Below are 13890 nucleotides of genomic sequence, written 5' to 3' on the forward strand. Positions count from 1 at the left end.
ATTGCAATGGAGGTATCACTAACTCAGTTGTTCTCCCTCTATTGATGCTGCCTGATCTGATGAGGATTTCCAACATTCCCTTTTTGACTCCAGTTCACTGCAGCATCTCTCTTTCTCTCACTATCTCTCTCACTCCCCCATCCTCTCTCTTTTCCCATATCTCTTCCCCGTCCCTTTCCTCCCTCTCCCTCCCCCTCCCTTTCTGAAAATGGTCCTGGTCAGATCCCTCCAAATTTCTGATTCCTTACCTAATGATATTTCCAACGTTTTCCATTCTTATTCCACATTCATTATTTTCCCCTTATCTATTTTACGTCACATCCTAAACAAACTTATCAGGCAGATTAGTCAAATGTGACTTTTTTTTCCTTAATCCATGCTGTCTCTGCTTAGTCCTATTAGTTCTTTCAAAGTGTTTTGTTATTAAATCCTTCATTAAATGTTCCAGCACATTCCACCACCAATGTTAAGCTAACAGGTCGATAGTTTCCTACATTTTACCTCCCTCCTTTCTTAACTAGTGGGTTATTTTTAGTTACCCTCTAGTCCAGAGGAATTTAGAAGATGATATTCAGAGCATTCATTATCTTCAAAGCCACTTCGCTCAAATTCTAGATAAATAGATCATCGGATCCTTGGGACACCAAGTGCTGGGGTAACTCAGCGGGTCAGGCAGCATCTCTGGAGACCATGGATAGGAGATGTTTCGGGTCTGGAACTTTTTTCAGACTGTCTCCAGAGATGCTGCCCGACCCGTTGAGCTACTCTAGCACTTTGTGTCCTTGTTGTGTAAACTAGCACCTGCAGTTCCTTATTTCTACATCACATCCTTGGGTTTGTCAGGTTCCAAGTTTACCAAATTCTCAAGTACAGGTGCTCCTCAACGTACGATGGGGTTTCGCTCCGAAAAGAAACCCCATCATAAATCAAAAAAATATTGTAAGTCGAAAACGAATATCGCTAGCCCGGGAAAAGATCAAAATTCAAAATTCGAAGTACGGTTTCTACTGTATGTGTATCTCTGCCTGCATATGATCCATATTGCTCCATTCCCCGCATATCCATGTACCTATCTGAAAGCCTCTTGAACGCCACTCTGGTATCTGCTTCCACCTCAACCACTGGCATACATCCCAGGTACTCACCACTCTCTGCGTAGAAATGTGCTCTTCACATCTCTTTTAAATGTTGCTACTCTCATCTTAAAGTTATGGCTTCTGGTATTTTATATTTCCATCCTGGGAGAAAGGTTCTGACTGTCTACCCTGTCTATGTCTCACATAATTGTATTTACTTCTATCAGGTCTCCACTCAACCTCTGACATTCTACCACCTAGTCCTGTCATGACGGTCCAAAGATAACAGGAATCCTTTTCACGTATGTGCTACCACCCTGAATCTCATCTTGGGAGGGAAATGGGAAACGCTGGGAGGAAACAGGAGCACTAGGAGGAAACCTATGCGATCACAGGGAGAATGAGCAAACAATACACACAGCACCCGAGGTCAGGAACGAACATGGGTTTCTGGCACTGTGAAACAGCAATTCTACCAACTGTACCACTGGGCCATACTTTTAGATTTTAGATTTAGATTTAGAGATACAGTGCGGAAACAGGCCCTTCGGCCCACCGGGTCCGCGCCGCCCAGCGATCCCCACACATTAACACTATCCTACACACACTAGCGACAATTTGTTTTTACATTTGCCCAGACAATTAACCTACATACCTGTACGTCTTTGGAGTGTGGGAGGAAACCGAAGATCTCGGAGAAAACCCACGCAGATCACGGGGAGAACGTACAAACTCCGTACAGACGGCGCCCGTAGTCAGAATCGAACCTGAGTCTCCGGTGCTGCATTCGCAGTAAGGCAGCAACTCTACATCTGCGCCACCGTGCCGCATTTTGAAATATAGTATAGAAATTGGCCCTTTACCAGTTCACATTAGTTCTATGTTATCCCACTTTCTCATACATTCCCTATACACTAGAAGCAATTGTTTTGATGCTTGTTGCTTCCATTTGGTAATACTATGAGTCTACTTCAATTTGGTCTGTATCAAGACAGTAGGCTTCTAAAAACTGTCATTGTACTGCACAATACAGCCTTTATTTCCAAAAGGTTAAAAGTTTCTCACAAGAGAAACAGCCTAAGATACCAGTTGGAGCCAATCAATTTTCCACACCATTGAAAATATTGAACATTGCAAAATCGCAAGGAATGCTTAACGCATGTGAATAGTAACCCACACTACTTATATACAGCAGAATTTAGGTTGTCATTGTGGCAAATGTTAAACAGGCTGGGTTTGTGCAAAGAAGGAGGAATTTCTTTAGCCAGAGGGTGGCGAGTCTGTGGAATTCATTGCCACAGACAGCTGTGGAAGCTGAGTCATTGGATATTAGATCAGCAATGATTGAATAGCGGATTAGACGCAATGGGCCAAATGGCTTAATTCCGCTCCTTTAGACTTTAGAGATACAGCCCTTCGGCCCACCGAGCGATCTCAGTCTGAAAAAGGTTCATGACCCAAAATGCCATTTATCCATTTTCGCCAGAGATGCTGCTTGATCTGTTGATTTACTCCAGAAATGTGTGTCTTTTTCTATATTCAACACCCTGATTGACAAAGGCCAATCTACCAAAAGCCTTCTTGACCATCCCATCACCCTTTGGTTTAGTTTAGAAATACAGCATGGGAACAGGCCGTTCGGCCCACCGAATCCACGATTCTGCATGATCACCCCATAAAGTAACACTATCTTACACACTAGGAACAATTTACAATTCACAGAAGCCAATTAATCTATAAACCTGTTCATCTTTGGAATGTGGGAGGAAACCGGAGCACCCGGGAAAAAAACACGTGTTTTTCACTGTACCTCAGTACACGTGACAATAACAAATCTAAATCTGTACGTAAACTTGAAGTTCCAACCTGCTCTATCACTCGCGATGCCAACAACAACCTCTGATGCCCACTTTAAAAGCACCTATAGTGTGTGGCTGTGCAGAAAGAGTTAATCTCTGCATGTGGAAAATAATACTGTGTTGGGAGGCAGGAGGGGGTGGCAGGGGAGAAGGTTCAGACAGCTTATGTGGGCGAAGCACCTTCAGATTTTATTTTAGGCGTAATGTGCTGTCACTTTTGATCAGTTCTCGCTAACCCACTGTGCATTGGGTGGCGGTTTGGAAACTGTGCTTACTGCGGGGGGGAAAGAGGTCAATGGGGGGTGGTGCACAAACAACCGACGCCGGAGCTCTCGTTGGTGTGGTGAGCTGAGGCGTTACCTGTTTCTCACAAAGGCCTCTGCTCTCAGGCAAGTCACCCTCAGCTCAACTGGATATGGGATGGCAGGAGTGAAACCCAACTGGCTGCTCACCATCCTGCTAGAAGCTGTGGCCTGAGACCTATAGGGCCCTCTGCAAGTGGAGGCACAGGTGATCTTTGGAGTGTGGGAGGGAACTGGAGTACCTGGAGAAAACCCACGCGGTCTCAGGGAGAACGTACAAACTCCGTACAGACAGCACCCGTTGTCAGGATCAAACCCGGGTCTCTGGCGCTGTGAGGCAGCAACTCTACTGGTGAGCCATCGTGCAGCTCTGAAGCCTTGGGATTTATGCTCAAGGTCTCTAGATGTTGGTCCAGTGATTTTGTCACAGTGCTACCCCACCCAGTAACCAGCGACTATGTTGCACAAGTATCGATGATCCATCATTCTCCTATCCCTGTCTCTTCCCCAGACCCAACAATCTTTCAGGATTGAAAATACACGGAAAAATGTGGACCTAATGCTCTAATACTCTCAAAAGCCTTTGGTGCCAGTCTCCATTCCATCCAACACTCCACCCAGGTTTATTTATTTATTTAATTTTTAATTTATTTTTAGTTTAGTGTCACGTGCTCCAAGGAACAGTGAAAAGCATTTTTGGTGCGAGCTCTCCAGTCAGCAGAAAGACTGAGTACAATCAAGCTGTTAACAGTGTACAGATGCATGGTGAAGGGAATAAAATGAATAATGTTTAGTGCAGTAAAGTCTGATGAAAGATAGTCCGAGGGTCTCCAATGTGGTAGAGAGTAGCTCAGTGCGCGTAGGGTGCCTCTATCAGGTTAAGGAGGAGGCATGGCAGTCCGGGGCCTTTAAGACATTTCCTAATCACTCTGGTCATGTGGTGGTTGTCTTGGCTCTCAGCATCGAAAGGCATCATCAAGGTCCACCTCTTTGGCAATACTTGATCCTTCACTGTCCTGCCTCCCCCTTGACCTGTGGGAAGCACCCCTAGCACGCGGAGTTGGAGCAGTGGCCGCGGGAGGATCACGGGTTGAGGTGTCTGTTGGAGACACTGCAGCAATGCAGGGATTGGGCGCTGCTAGAGGGCCCACAGAGATCGGGCGGGCGCGGGGATCAGGACCGGCCGGGAGCGGCAGAGCAACGGTGGAGTTCATCGGCAACATCGGCAGGCCAGGTCAACCCCCGCAACTCCCAAATCAGTGCTGACGCCAGGACAACTGACCCTTTCAAGCTCTACATTTTTAATAAGTTCAAACATGAAGGACATGATGATGCCAGAAACATGTGTAGAAAGGAAATGCAGAAGCTGGTTTATTATGAAGATAGACACAAAGTGCTGCAGTAACTCAGCGGGACAGGCAGCATCTCTGGAGAAAAAGGATGTGTTACGTTTCAGGTCTCCCATCCTTTTTCTCCAGAGATGCTGCCTGACCCATTGAGTTACTCCAGCACTTGTGTCCATGTCAGAAACATGCCGTCTGTTGTGTACCACCCGGGTGTTATCTACTATTCTTACATTCTTGGATTTAAGTGTGATTATTCTCACGTAAGATTTTTACTGAATTGCATGCAAAAAAATAATGTCACTATATTTTGGTACATGTGACAATTAAGTATCATTGACCAAATGTCCATTTTACCCCACTGGCCCCTTTCAGAAGCAAGCTGGGATTTAGTTGCTTTTGCTATTCCACAAAGGAGCAACTAGCAAGCACCATAGAAAAGTCTGAAGCATATAAATATAGAAATGATTCACAACCTGGATTTTATGGTATTTCAAAAATTAAAATGTTAATTATTTCATCTAAATGTTAATTTCAAGGAGAAAAATCCCAAACTCTTGTAATGTATATCAGGCAAGCAAATCAAATCAAACTACCGTTTTTAATGGAATATGCAGGATCTGGATTTTTAACCACGTGTATATCTGCAACAGTGGAATTTAAAAGTATCATCTCCTCTGAAAGTAACTTTAGTTCCGTCTAGTTTAATTTAGAGGTACAGTGTGAGAAAAGGTCCTTCGACCCTCTGCGTCCGCACTGACCAACAATCACCTGTACGCTAGTTGTATCCTGCACACTACAGACAATTTACAGGAGCCAATTAGCCTGCTAACCTGCAAACCTGCACATCTTTGGAATGTGGGAGGAAACCAGAGCACCCGGAGAAAACCCACGCGGTCACAGGGAGAACGTACAAACTCTGTATAGACAGCAGCCATAATCAGGATCAAAACCACGTCTCTGGCGCTGTGAGACAGCAACTCTACTGCTGCGCCACCGTGCTGTCCCCTTCTTTCTACACTTCTGCTACACCTTTCATGCCTCTTTTGGAACATCGAGGTCCAATAAAGTGGAGCAGTCTCCACTATAATGGGGAAAAGGCAGGAGAATGGGGTTAAGAGGGAAAGATAGATCAGGCACGATTGAATGGCGGAGTAGACTTGATGGGCCGAATGGCCTAATTCTTCTCCTATCACTTACGAACTTATGAACCATTGTTATTAGAAGATATGGCATCAGGTTTGTGCCCAGCCACCTCCACACACAGCAGTATAACAATGGTGAGATAACTTGCTTTTTTGAAAAGATACTGTCTGTTGATTGAGATATGAATAGTAGTCAAGGCTCTTGAGATAATGGCCCTGTGCTTAATTATAAAAGCACCAGGAGATCACAAACAAACTTCAGCATGACAATAAGCATGCAGGTAGAGCAGGCAGTGAAGAAAGCCAATGGCATGTCGGCATTGCGAGAGAATTTGAGTTTAGGAGCAAGGAGGTCCTATTGCAGTTGTACAGGGCCCAGGTGAGATCACACCTGGAGTATTGTGTGCAATTTTGGTCTCCTAATTTGAGGAAGGATATTATTGCTATTGAGGAAGTTCAGTGTAGGTTCACCAGGTTAATTCCCGGGATGGCGGGACTGACGTATGATGAAAGAAGGGTCGACAGGGCTTGTATTCGGTGGAATTTAGAAGGATGAGAGGGGATCTTATAGAAACATATAAAATTCTTAGAGGATGGACAGGGTAGATGCAGGAAAAATGTTCCTGATGTTGGGGGAGTCCAGAACCAAGGGTCACAGTTTAAGAATAAGCGGTAGGCCATTTAGGACTAAGATGAGGAAAAACTTTTTCACCCATCTGAAATCTGTGGAATTCTCTGCCACAGAAGGCAACGGAGGTCAATTCACTGGATGTTTTCAAGAGAGATTTAGCTCTTAGGGCTAAGGGAATCAAGGGATATGGGGAAAAAGCCGGAATGGGGTACTGATTTTGGATGGTCAGCCATGATCATATTGAATGCCAGTGCTGGCTCGAAGGGCCGAATGGCCTACTCCTGCACCTATTTTCCATGTTTCTATGTTTCTATATTACAGCACAGTGTTCCCCCAGTTTAGATTTTAGAGATACAGTGTAGAAGCTGGCCCTTCGGCCCACCGAGTCCACAACGACCAACAATCACCCCATATACTAGTTCTATCCTACACTTTAGGGACAACAGAACATTTAATGCCTCAAAATATTTATTTCTTGAACGCTGCCTCAGCCGTTGTTATGTTTTTGAAATGCGGCTTTCTGCAAGAGGACTTGATACATGTGCTGGCAGCTACCCACAGAAAATAAACACAAGTGCCAAGAGGCGTGTTATCTGCTCAAAGCTACCTGTTTTAAGTGAATGCGGGGGCTTAGTTCCTGTTAAGATCAGTGCACACCTTCCTAGAATTGTGGCTTAGCTGCACTGCGGGTAACATTTATATGCCTTGTCGTGATGAAGTCTGTGGTGGTCGGGCTATGCCTTTATCTGCTGCTTAATCTAACTGTAAACACACAAGCGAGCACTGTCCCAGTTTAAACATACCCACCGACACTTCTGTGGCATTTTGTTCGCCTTCTCACTGCACATAGGACTTGCACTGATGCAGTACCACAATTAATCCATTTTCCTCTTCTAACCACCCACAGCCTCACCTGATGTATCCTTGATACCATACAACACTGCAGGCAGCAGTCTTTCAAAATCTAATGCCAGGGTGCTGCATGTGTATATACCAAACTATCGTGCAAGTTGTAAAGTCAAACTTATTTATGGCAGCAAACCAACTCACATCCTGACATTTGCCACACTGTCAATGTGCGGTATATGAAAACAAGCAGCTCGTTAGAGGGTCATAGAGTCTGAAGAAAGGTCTCGAACCGAAACGTAACTCATTCCTTCTCTCCATAGATGCTGTCCGTCCCGCTGAGTTACTCCAGCATTTTGTGTCTATCTTTGGTGTAAACCAGCATCTGCAGTTCCTTCCTTCACATAGTCATCCAGCATGGAAACCGACCCCGTGGCCCAAGTAACGAAGATCCCCTCATTTGCCCAGATTTGGCCCATATTTCTCTAAACCTTTCTTATCCGTGTACCTATCCAAGTGTCCTTTAAAATGATTTTTTTAAGAGATATAGCGCGGAAACAGGCCCGTCGGCTCACCGAGTCCACACTGACCAGCAATTCCCGCACACTAACGCCTGGAGAAAATCCATAAAGTCACGAGGAGAATGAACAAACTCTGTACAGACAGCACCCATGGTCAGGATGGAACCTGGGTCTTTGGCATTGTAAGGCAGCAACTCTACTGCTGCACCAGCGTGCCCCCCACCCCCCCCCCCCCCCCCCCCCCAACACAAGGTGCTGGAGTAACTCAGTTGGTCAGACAACTTAGACAGGTGATGTTTCAGGTCAGGAGTCTTCTTTTATAGTACCTGCCTCAACTACCCCCACTGGCAGCTCTTTCCTTATATCCAGTGTGCATTCACCTTATCAATTCGCCTCATAATCTTCTACACCTCTATAAGATCACCCCTTAGCCACTTGCGCTCCAAGGAATAAAGTCCCAGCTTGCCCAATCTCTCCCTAAAGCTCAGGCCCTCGAGTCCCAGCAACATCCTGGTAAATCGTCTCTGCACTCTTTCCAGCTTAATGACATCCTTTGTGTAGCAGAGTGACCTAAACTGAACACAATACTCCAAATGTGGCCTCACCAACGTGTTGTATAACTGTAACCTAATGTTCCAACTTCTATGCACAGTACCCTGACTGATGGCCCATGTGCCAAACGCCTATCGACCTGTGACACCACTTTCAAGGAACTATGTATTGTACCTGCACTCCCAGACCCCTTTTCTCTACAAAACTCCCAGGAATCAGTCATTCATGGTGAAGGCCCTGCCCTGGTTTAACTTTGGTTTGCATTCTTTTGCTAAAACGTTATGTTGGCAGGTAAGTGTGAAAGAATTGCAAGGATCGTGAGGTCCAAAGAACTGAACTGCCCGATTGCCCAGTAAAGGAGGGAAGGCATGGGGAAATCCAGAGAAGGTGGCAAAATTCTCTGGACATATGCGCTATAAAGCTCCATGTTACAGGCTGCAGTCGGCCTGGATAAAGAAAGAAAGCTACTGCTGTAACAGGGGACTAATTCTACTAATCCTAGATCTATCATAGCTATTTGGATCTGCTTACATTTGTCACAGTAGGAGAACTCCAATGCTCTAATTATTAGATATATCAGAAGCTTTGGAAAAATAGCATCTAATTTCCTCCTCCAAACTCATTTTAAAATATTCACATAACGAAACAAAAGAAGGCACTTCAATAATTGAGATTTGATTTTACTATGCTTTCAGATAGTTTATTTTGTTTGTTGTCACAAGTACCGAGGAACAGTGAGAAGCTTTTCATTGAGTCATAGAGTCATAAAGCGTGGAAACGGGTCCATCGGCCCCGCTTGCCCACGCCGACTAACATGCCTCATCTACACTAGTCCCACCTGCCTGCGTTTGGCCCATAACCCTCTAAACCAATCCTATCCATGCACCTTTTGTTGCCTGCTAACCAGTCAGCGGAAAGACTATACGTGATTACAATCGAGCCATGCACATTGTACAGATACATGATAAAGAAAATAACGTTTAGTGGAAGATAAAATCCAGTAAAGTCCAATTGAAGATAGTCCAAGGATCTCCAATGAGGTAGGTAGTAGCTCAGGACCGCTCTCCTGTTAATAGGATGCTCTGAGAGATGCTCAGAATCTGAGCAATAATGTTTCTTCCCAATTGTTATCAGGCAACTGAACCACCCATCCTCAACAACTAGAGAGCAGTCCTGAGCTACTATCTACCTCATTTGGAGACCCTCGGACTATCTTTGATCAGACTTTACTGGACTTTATGTTGCGCAAAATGTTAATTCACGTCATTCCCTTTATCATGTATCTGTACACAGTGGATGGGTCGATTGTAATCATGTATTGTCTTTCCGCTGACTGGTTTGCATGAAGCAAAAGCTTTTCACTCTACCTCGGTACACATGATAATAAATTAAATTAAACTAAACTAAACTATACTCAACTAAACTAAACTAAACTGAAGTTGGACAGAATTTGATTATTTTCTCTGGAGTGTTGGAGGTTGAGGGGAGCAGAGAGGATAGTGGAGTTGACGAGGCTTTTAGATAAGCCCATGGATATGCCACTAATGGATGGATATGGATCATGTGCAGGCAGCTGAGAATAGTTTATCTTGGCTTCATGTTTGGCACAATGGGCCTGTTCCTGTGCTGAACTGTTCTATGTGTGCTCTATGTATTTCCATCACAGATGCCGCCTTACCTGCTGAGTGTTTATCACATTTTCTGTCTATAGTTCACATTTTCGGCATCTACAGTGTTTTACATTTGTATTATTGCTGCTCTTGCTGTAGATGGGCACTACCTACCACTCTTGTGGCGTGACTCTTATATGCTGCCTGTCTGAAGTTGTCTTTGATTAGCAAGGTGGTGTAATGGACTGTTTAGTTTAGAGGTACAGAGCAAAAACAAGTCTTTCGGCCCACCGAGCTTGCACTGACCAGTGATACAATAGCAATATCCTACAAACTACGGACAATTTACAATTTAGATCTAACCCAGTTAACCTACAAACCTGCACGTCCTTGGTATGCGGGAGGAAACCGGAGCATCCAGGGAAAACCCACTTGGTCACAGGGAGAACATCCAAACTCTGTACAGAGAGCACCCGAGGTCAGGATCGAACATGGGTCTCTGGCGCTGTGAGGCAGGAACTCTACTGCTGCGCCAATGTGCCGTCCCGAGTGTTGCATTTGCTGCGATTCCCAGCAACCTGTTGTCTTGATCAGTCATCAGCAAATATCCCTCTCCTGCTCACATGCTGGTTGGAATAGGACTGCAATGCAAGGTAGAAGCTACAGAGTGCCCAGAGTTCAGAGACACCCTTGTGGACAGGTCTGACGTTTAACTGTTCCTTTGGTAAAGTGGTGAAGAAGGCATAAGGCTTGCCTGCCTTCATGGGTCGGGACATTGAGTATAAAAGTCAGAAAGTCATGTTGCAGCTTTATAGGACTTTGGTCAGGCCAAATTTGGGGTATTGCATGCAGCTCTGATCACCCCATTATAGGAAGGATATGGAGGCTTTATCCCTAATGTGTAGGATAGAACTAGTGTACGGGGTAATCGTTGGTCAGCGCGGACTTGGTGGGCTGAAAGGCCTGTTTTCATGCTATATCTATAAATTCTATCAATGCAACTCTATTGAATTCTCCTACTTCAGGTAACATGTTTTGTCTGTCTGTATCAGAACAGGTTTACTGTAAGTAATCCATCAGTTTGGCTCAGTTTTCTCTCTCTACCTGTATAGCCTGACCTGCTGGATATGTCCCACAACCCTGCTATAAACAACTCATTTGGGATTTTTTGCCTGTGCTGTCACCCTCTAACTGATTTGACTATTTGGCTCCTACAGCCCATCCCTGTGGTATTCCCTTTGTTCCATCCATCTGCCCCAAAACTTTCCCTGCAACTTAACATTGCCTTTCTTTAATCTCTCGCTCCCAATTCTGACAAAGGGTCCTCGACCTGAATCATCAGTTCTCTTAAATGGACACAAAGTGCTGGAGTGGGGTTTTTCCGGGTGCTCGTGTTTCCCTCCACATTCCAAAGACGTACAGGTTTGTAGGCTAATTGACTTGGTATAAATGTAAATTGTCCCTAGTGTGTAGGATAACGTTAGCATGCGGGGATTGCTGGTCGGTGCGGACTCAGTTGATCGAAGGGCCTGTTTCCGTGCTGTAATCTCTAAACTAAACTAAATTAATCTACAAAAGGCACTCTGGGACCATATAGTCTGAAATGCAATTGGATTGTTTCTCATTCCCATCTTTAGGTACAAAAATGTAATGGGTGCCCTCCATTGGGGAACCAAAATCTGCTCAACCCAGCGAAATGGATTTCAGTGCAAAAATCATTTACCTGACTTGCATGAGCTTTGCTGGTTTCCAGTTGTCTAAGTATCATCGTACTGAATCACTGACCCATCATAAATAATATCCACAATTGCTTAATAATTGCAATGATCCACAATTGCTTTGTTCATTGCAATGATTTTTTCTTAAACTAAAAGTAACAAATTAATAGCAGTTTTCTGAGAAGTCTTGGTTTGCAATAAGGTGTAACCTTGAATTCTGAAGCCAAGACAAAGCAAAGCACGGAATGTGAATAAAGTAAACACAAACATTTTGAATAAATGCATTAACTGAAAGGAACAATAAAGGTTGCACGGTGGTGCAGTGGTAGAGTTGCTGCCTTTTAGCACGCAGTGCCGGAGACCCGGGTTCGATCCTGACTACAGGTGTTTGTATGGAGTTTGGACGTTCTCCCCGTGACCGCGTGGGTTTTCTTCGAAATCTTCTGTTTCCTCCCACAGTCCAAAGACGTACAGGAGTGTAGGTTAATTGACTTGGTAAATATTAAAATTGTCCCTAGTGTGTGTAGGATAGTGTTAATGTGCGGGGATCACTGGTTGGCGCGGACCTGGCGGGCCGAAGGGCCTGTTTCCGCGCTGTATCTCTAAACTAAACTAAACTAATTTAACATGCACTTCCACTTAATTCACGACTAAATATCTGGGAGCCAGTGTGGAGATTACTCATGAGCAGATACCTCTCACACAACACATCACAGTTTGATCACAAGCTCTGTGAAACAAATAATGAACCTCACTGTAAGCTCACAGTTAGGAGTTACTGAGATTACAGTGCTTCATATTTTTCATGCTTCCCTCCAGCCGCACACATTTTGTGTGTAGTATGGCAACAGAAGCAAGGCTGAGGAAAACGAAACAACTACTTCAGAAACCCCAGTATAGTGGAATCATATCTATGCTGGAATAGAATCTGCTGAGAGAGAATTGACTTCAGCAGGTTGAACTGCTGCATAAAGGCATTGGATCCACACTAAAGTGTGACATTTTATTTAAACACTGTAATTCCTGTTGGTAATTTGATTTCTTACCTGAAGTGGTCTCCTGCATCTTTTCACGTTTCCTCTTCTTCTTCTTTCCCTTCAACATTTGAAACAAATTCAAGATATTTTATAGATCAGTTATTAAAGGGACACATATATCTCACATCATTATCCTTAATGTTCTTCCTTCATTAATGTCCAGTCCGTACTTTTGCCTAAGAGCCTTACCTTTTTAATAAAAAGGAACTGCAGATACTGGTTTATACCAAAGATAGGCACATAATGCTGGAGTAACTCAACGGGTCAGGCAGCATCTCTGGAGAAAATGGCAGTTGACGTTTCAGGTTGGAACCCTTCATCAGACCTATCCTCAGTATCAGGAAGTGTCCCGACTCAAAATGTCGCTGCCTGACCTGCTGAGTTATTCCAGCATTTTGTGTCTAGCCTTACCTTTAATATCCTTAATGCCCTCATTGGCATTGCATCGACTGGCCATACAAGCAATTATCTCAAAGACTCAACAGGAAGAACTTTAAATCGTCACACCCTGCACCTGTTAGGTTGGCAGGGAAATGAAAGTGAACTGAGTTGAATGATCACTTGGTTTTGATTCTAACACTGCCTCCTCTCACGAGTTGCCCATTTAAGTTGGGCAAGGGCATCAAGTCCTTGTGCAATCTGAAGTCATTATACCTCAAAAGGACTCAACTAGCATATTAACTTAGTGGTCAGCGGGATGCTTGTTTTGAAGACCAACATGTCCCTTCAATGTGAGTTCATAAAACTTTTATGGGTCCAAGAGCGACAGATGTAAACATGAACATGGGCAACACAATGATGCTACTGCTAGGGCTGCTGCCTCTTAGCTTCAGTGACCCAGGTTCAATCCTGGATTCTATGTGGAGTTTGCATGTTCACCTTGTGAATGTGTGGGTTTTCCCTGAGTGTTCCATTTTCATAAATTCATAAGTTCCAGGAACAGAATTAAGCCATTCGGACCATCAAGTCTACTCTACCATTCAATCACGGCTGATCAATCTTTCCCTCTCAACCCCATTTTCCTGCCTTCTCCCCATAATCCCCGACACACTTACTCATCAAGAATCAGTTAATCTCCGCCTTAAAAATATCCATCGCCTTAGCCTCCACAGCTGTCTGTGTGTCTGTGGAAATGAATTCCACAGATTCACCACCCTCTGACTAAAGAAATTCCTCCTCATCTCCTTCCTGTTCTGAGGCTATGGCGTCTGGTTCTAGACTCTCCCATTAATGGAAACATCCTCTCCACA

General features: G+C 44.4%; 1 protein-coding gene across 2 annotated transcripts in view; it reads right to left on the bottom strand.

Annotated features, from left to right (window-relative positions):
• The window catches only part of lef1 (lymphoid enhancer-binding factor 1), a 169330-nt gene that overhangs the window by 27819 nt on the left and 127621 nt on the right, over positions 1–13890 (bottom strand). The window contains exon 9 of one of the 2 annotated variants that reach the window (XM_078403682.1): positions 12650–12698. In XM_078403682.1, coding sequence (XP_078259808.1) covers positions 12650–12698 — 49 coding nt within the window. Of the gene's footprint in view, positions 1–12649; positions 12702–13890 lie in introns of both variants that reach the window. The other variant, XM_078403674.1, reaches the window with a different exon arrangement.

Source organism: Rhinoraja longicauda, chromosome 1 (assembly GCF_053455715.1).
Source record: "Rhinoraja longicauda isolate Sanriku21f chromosome 1, sRhiLon1.1, whole genome shotgun sequence".
NCBI lineage: Eukaryota > Metazoa > Chordata > Chondrichthyes > Rajiformes > Arhynchobatidae > Rhinoraja > Rhinoraja longicauda.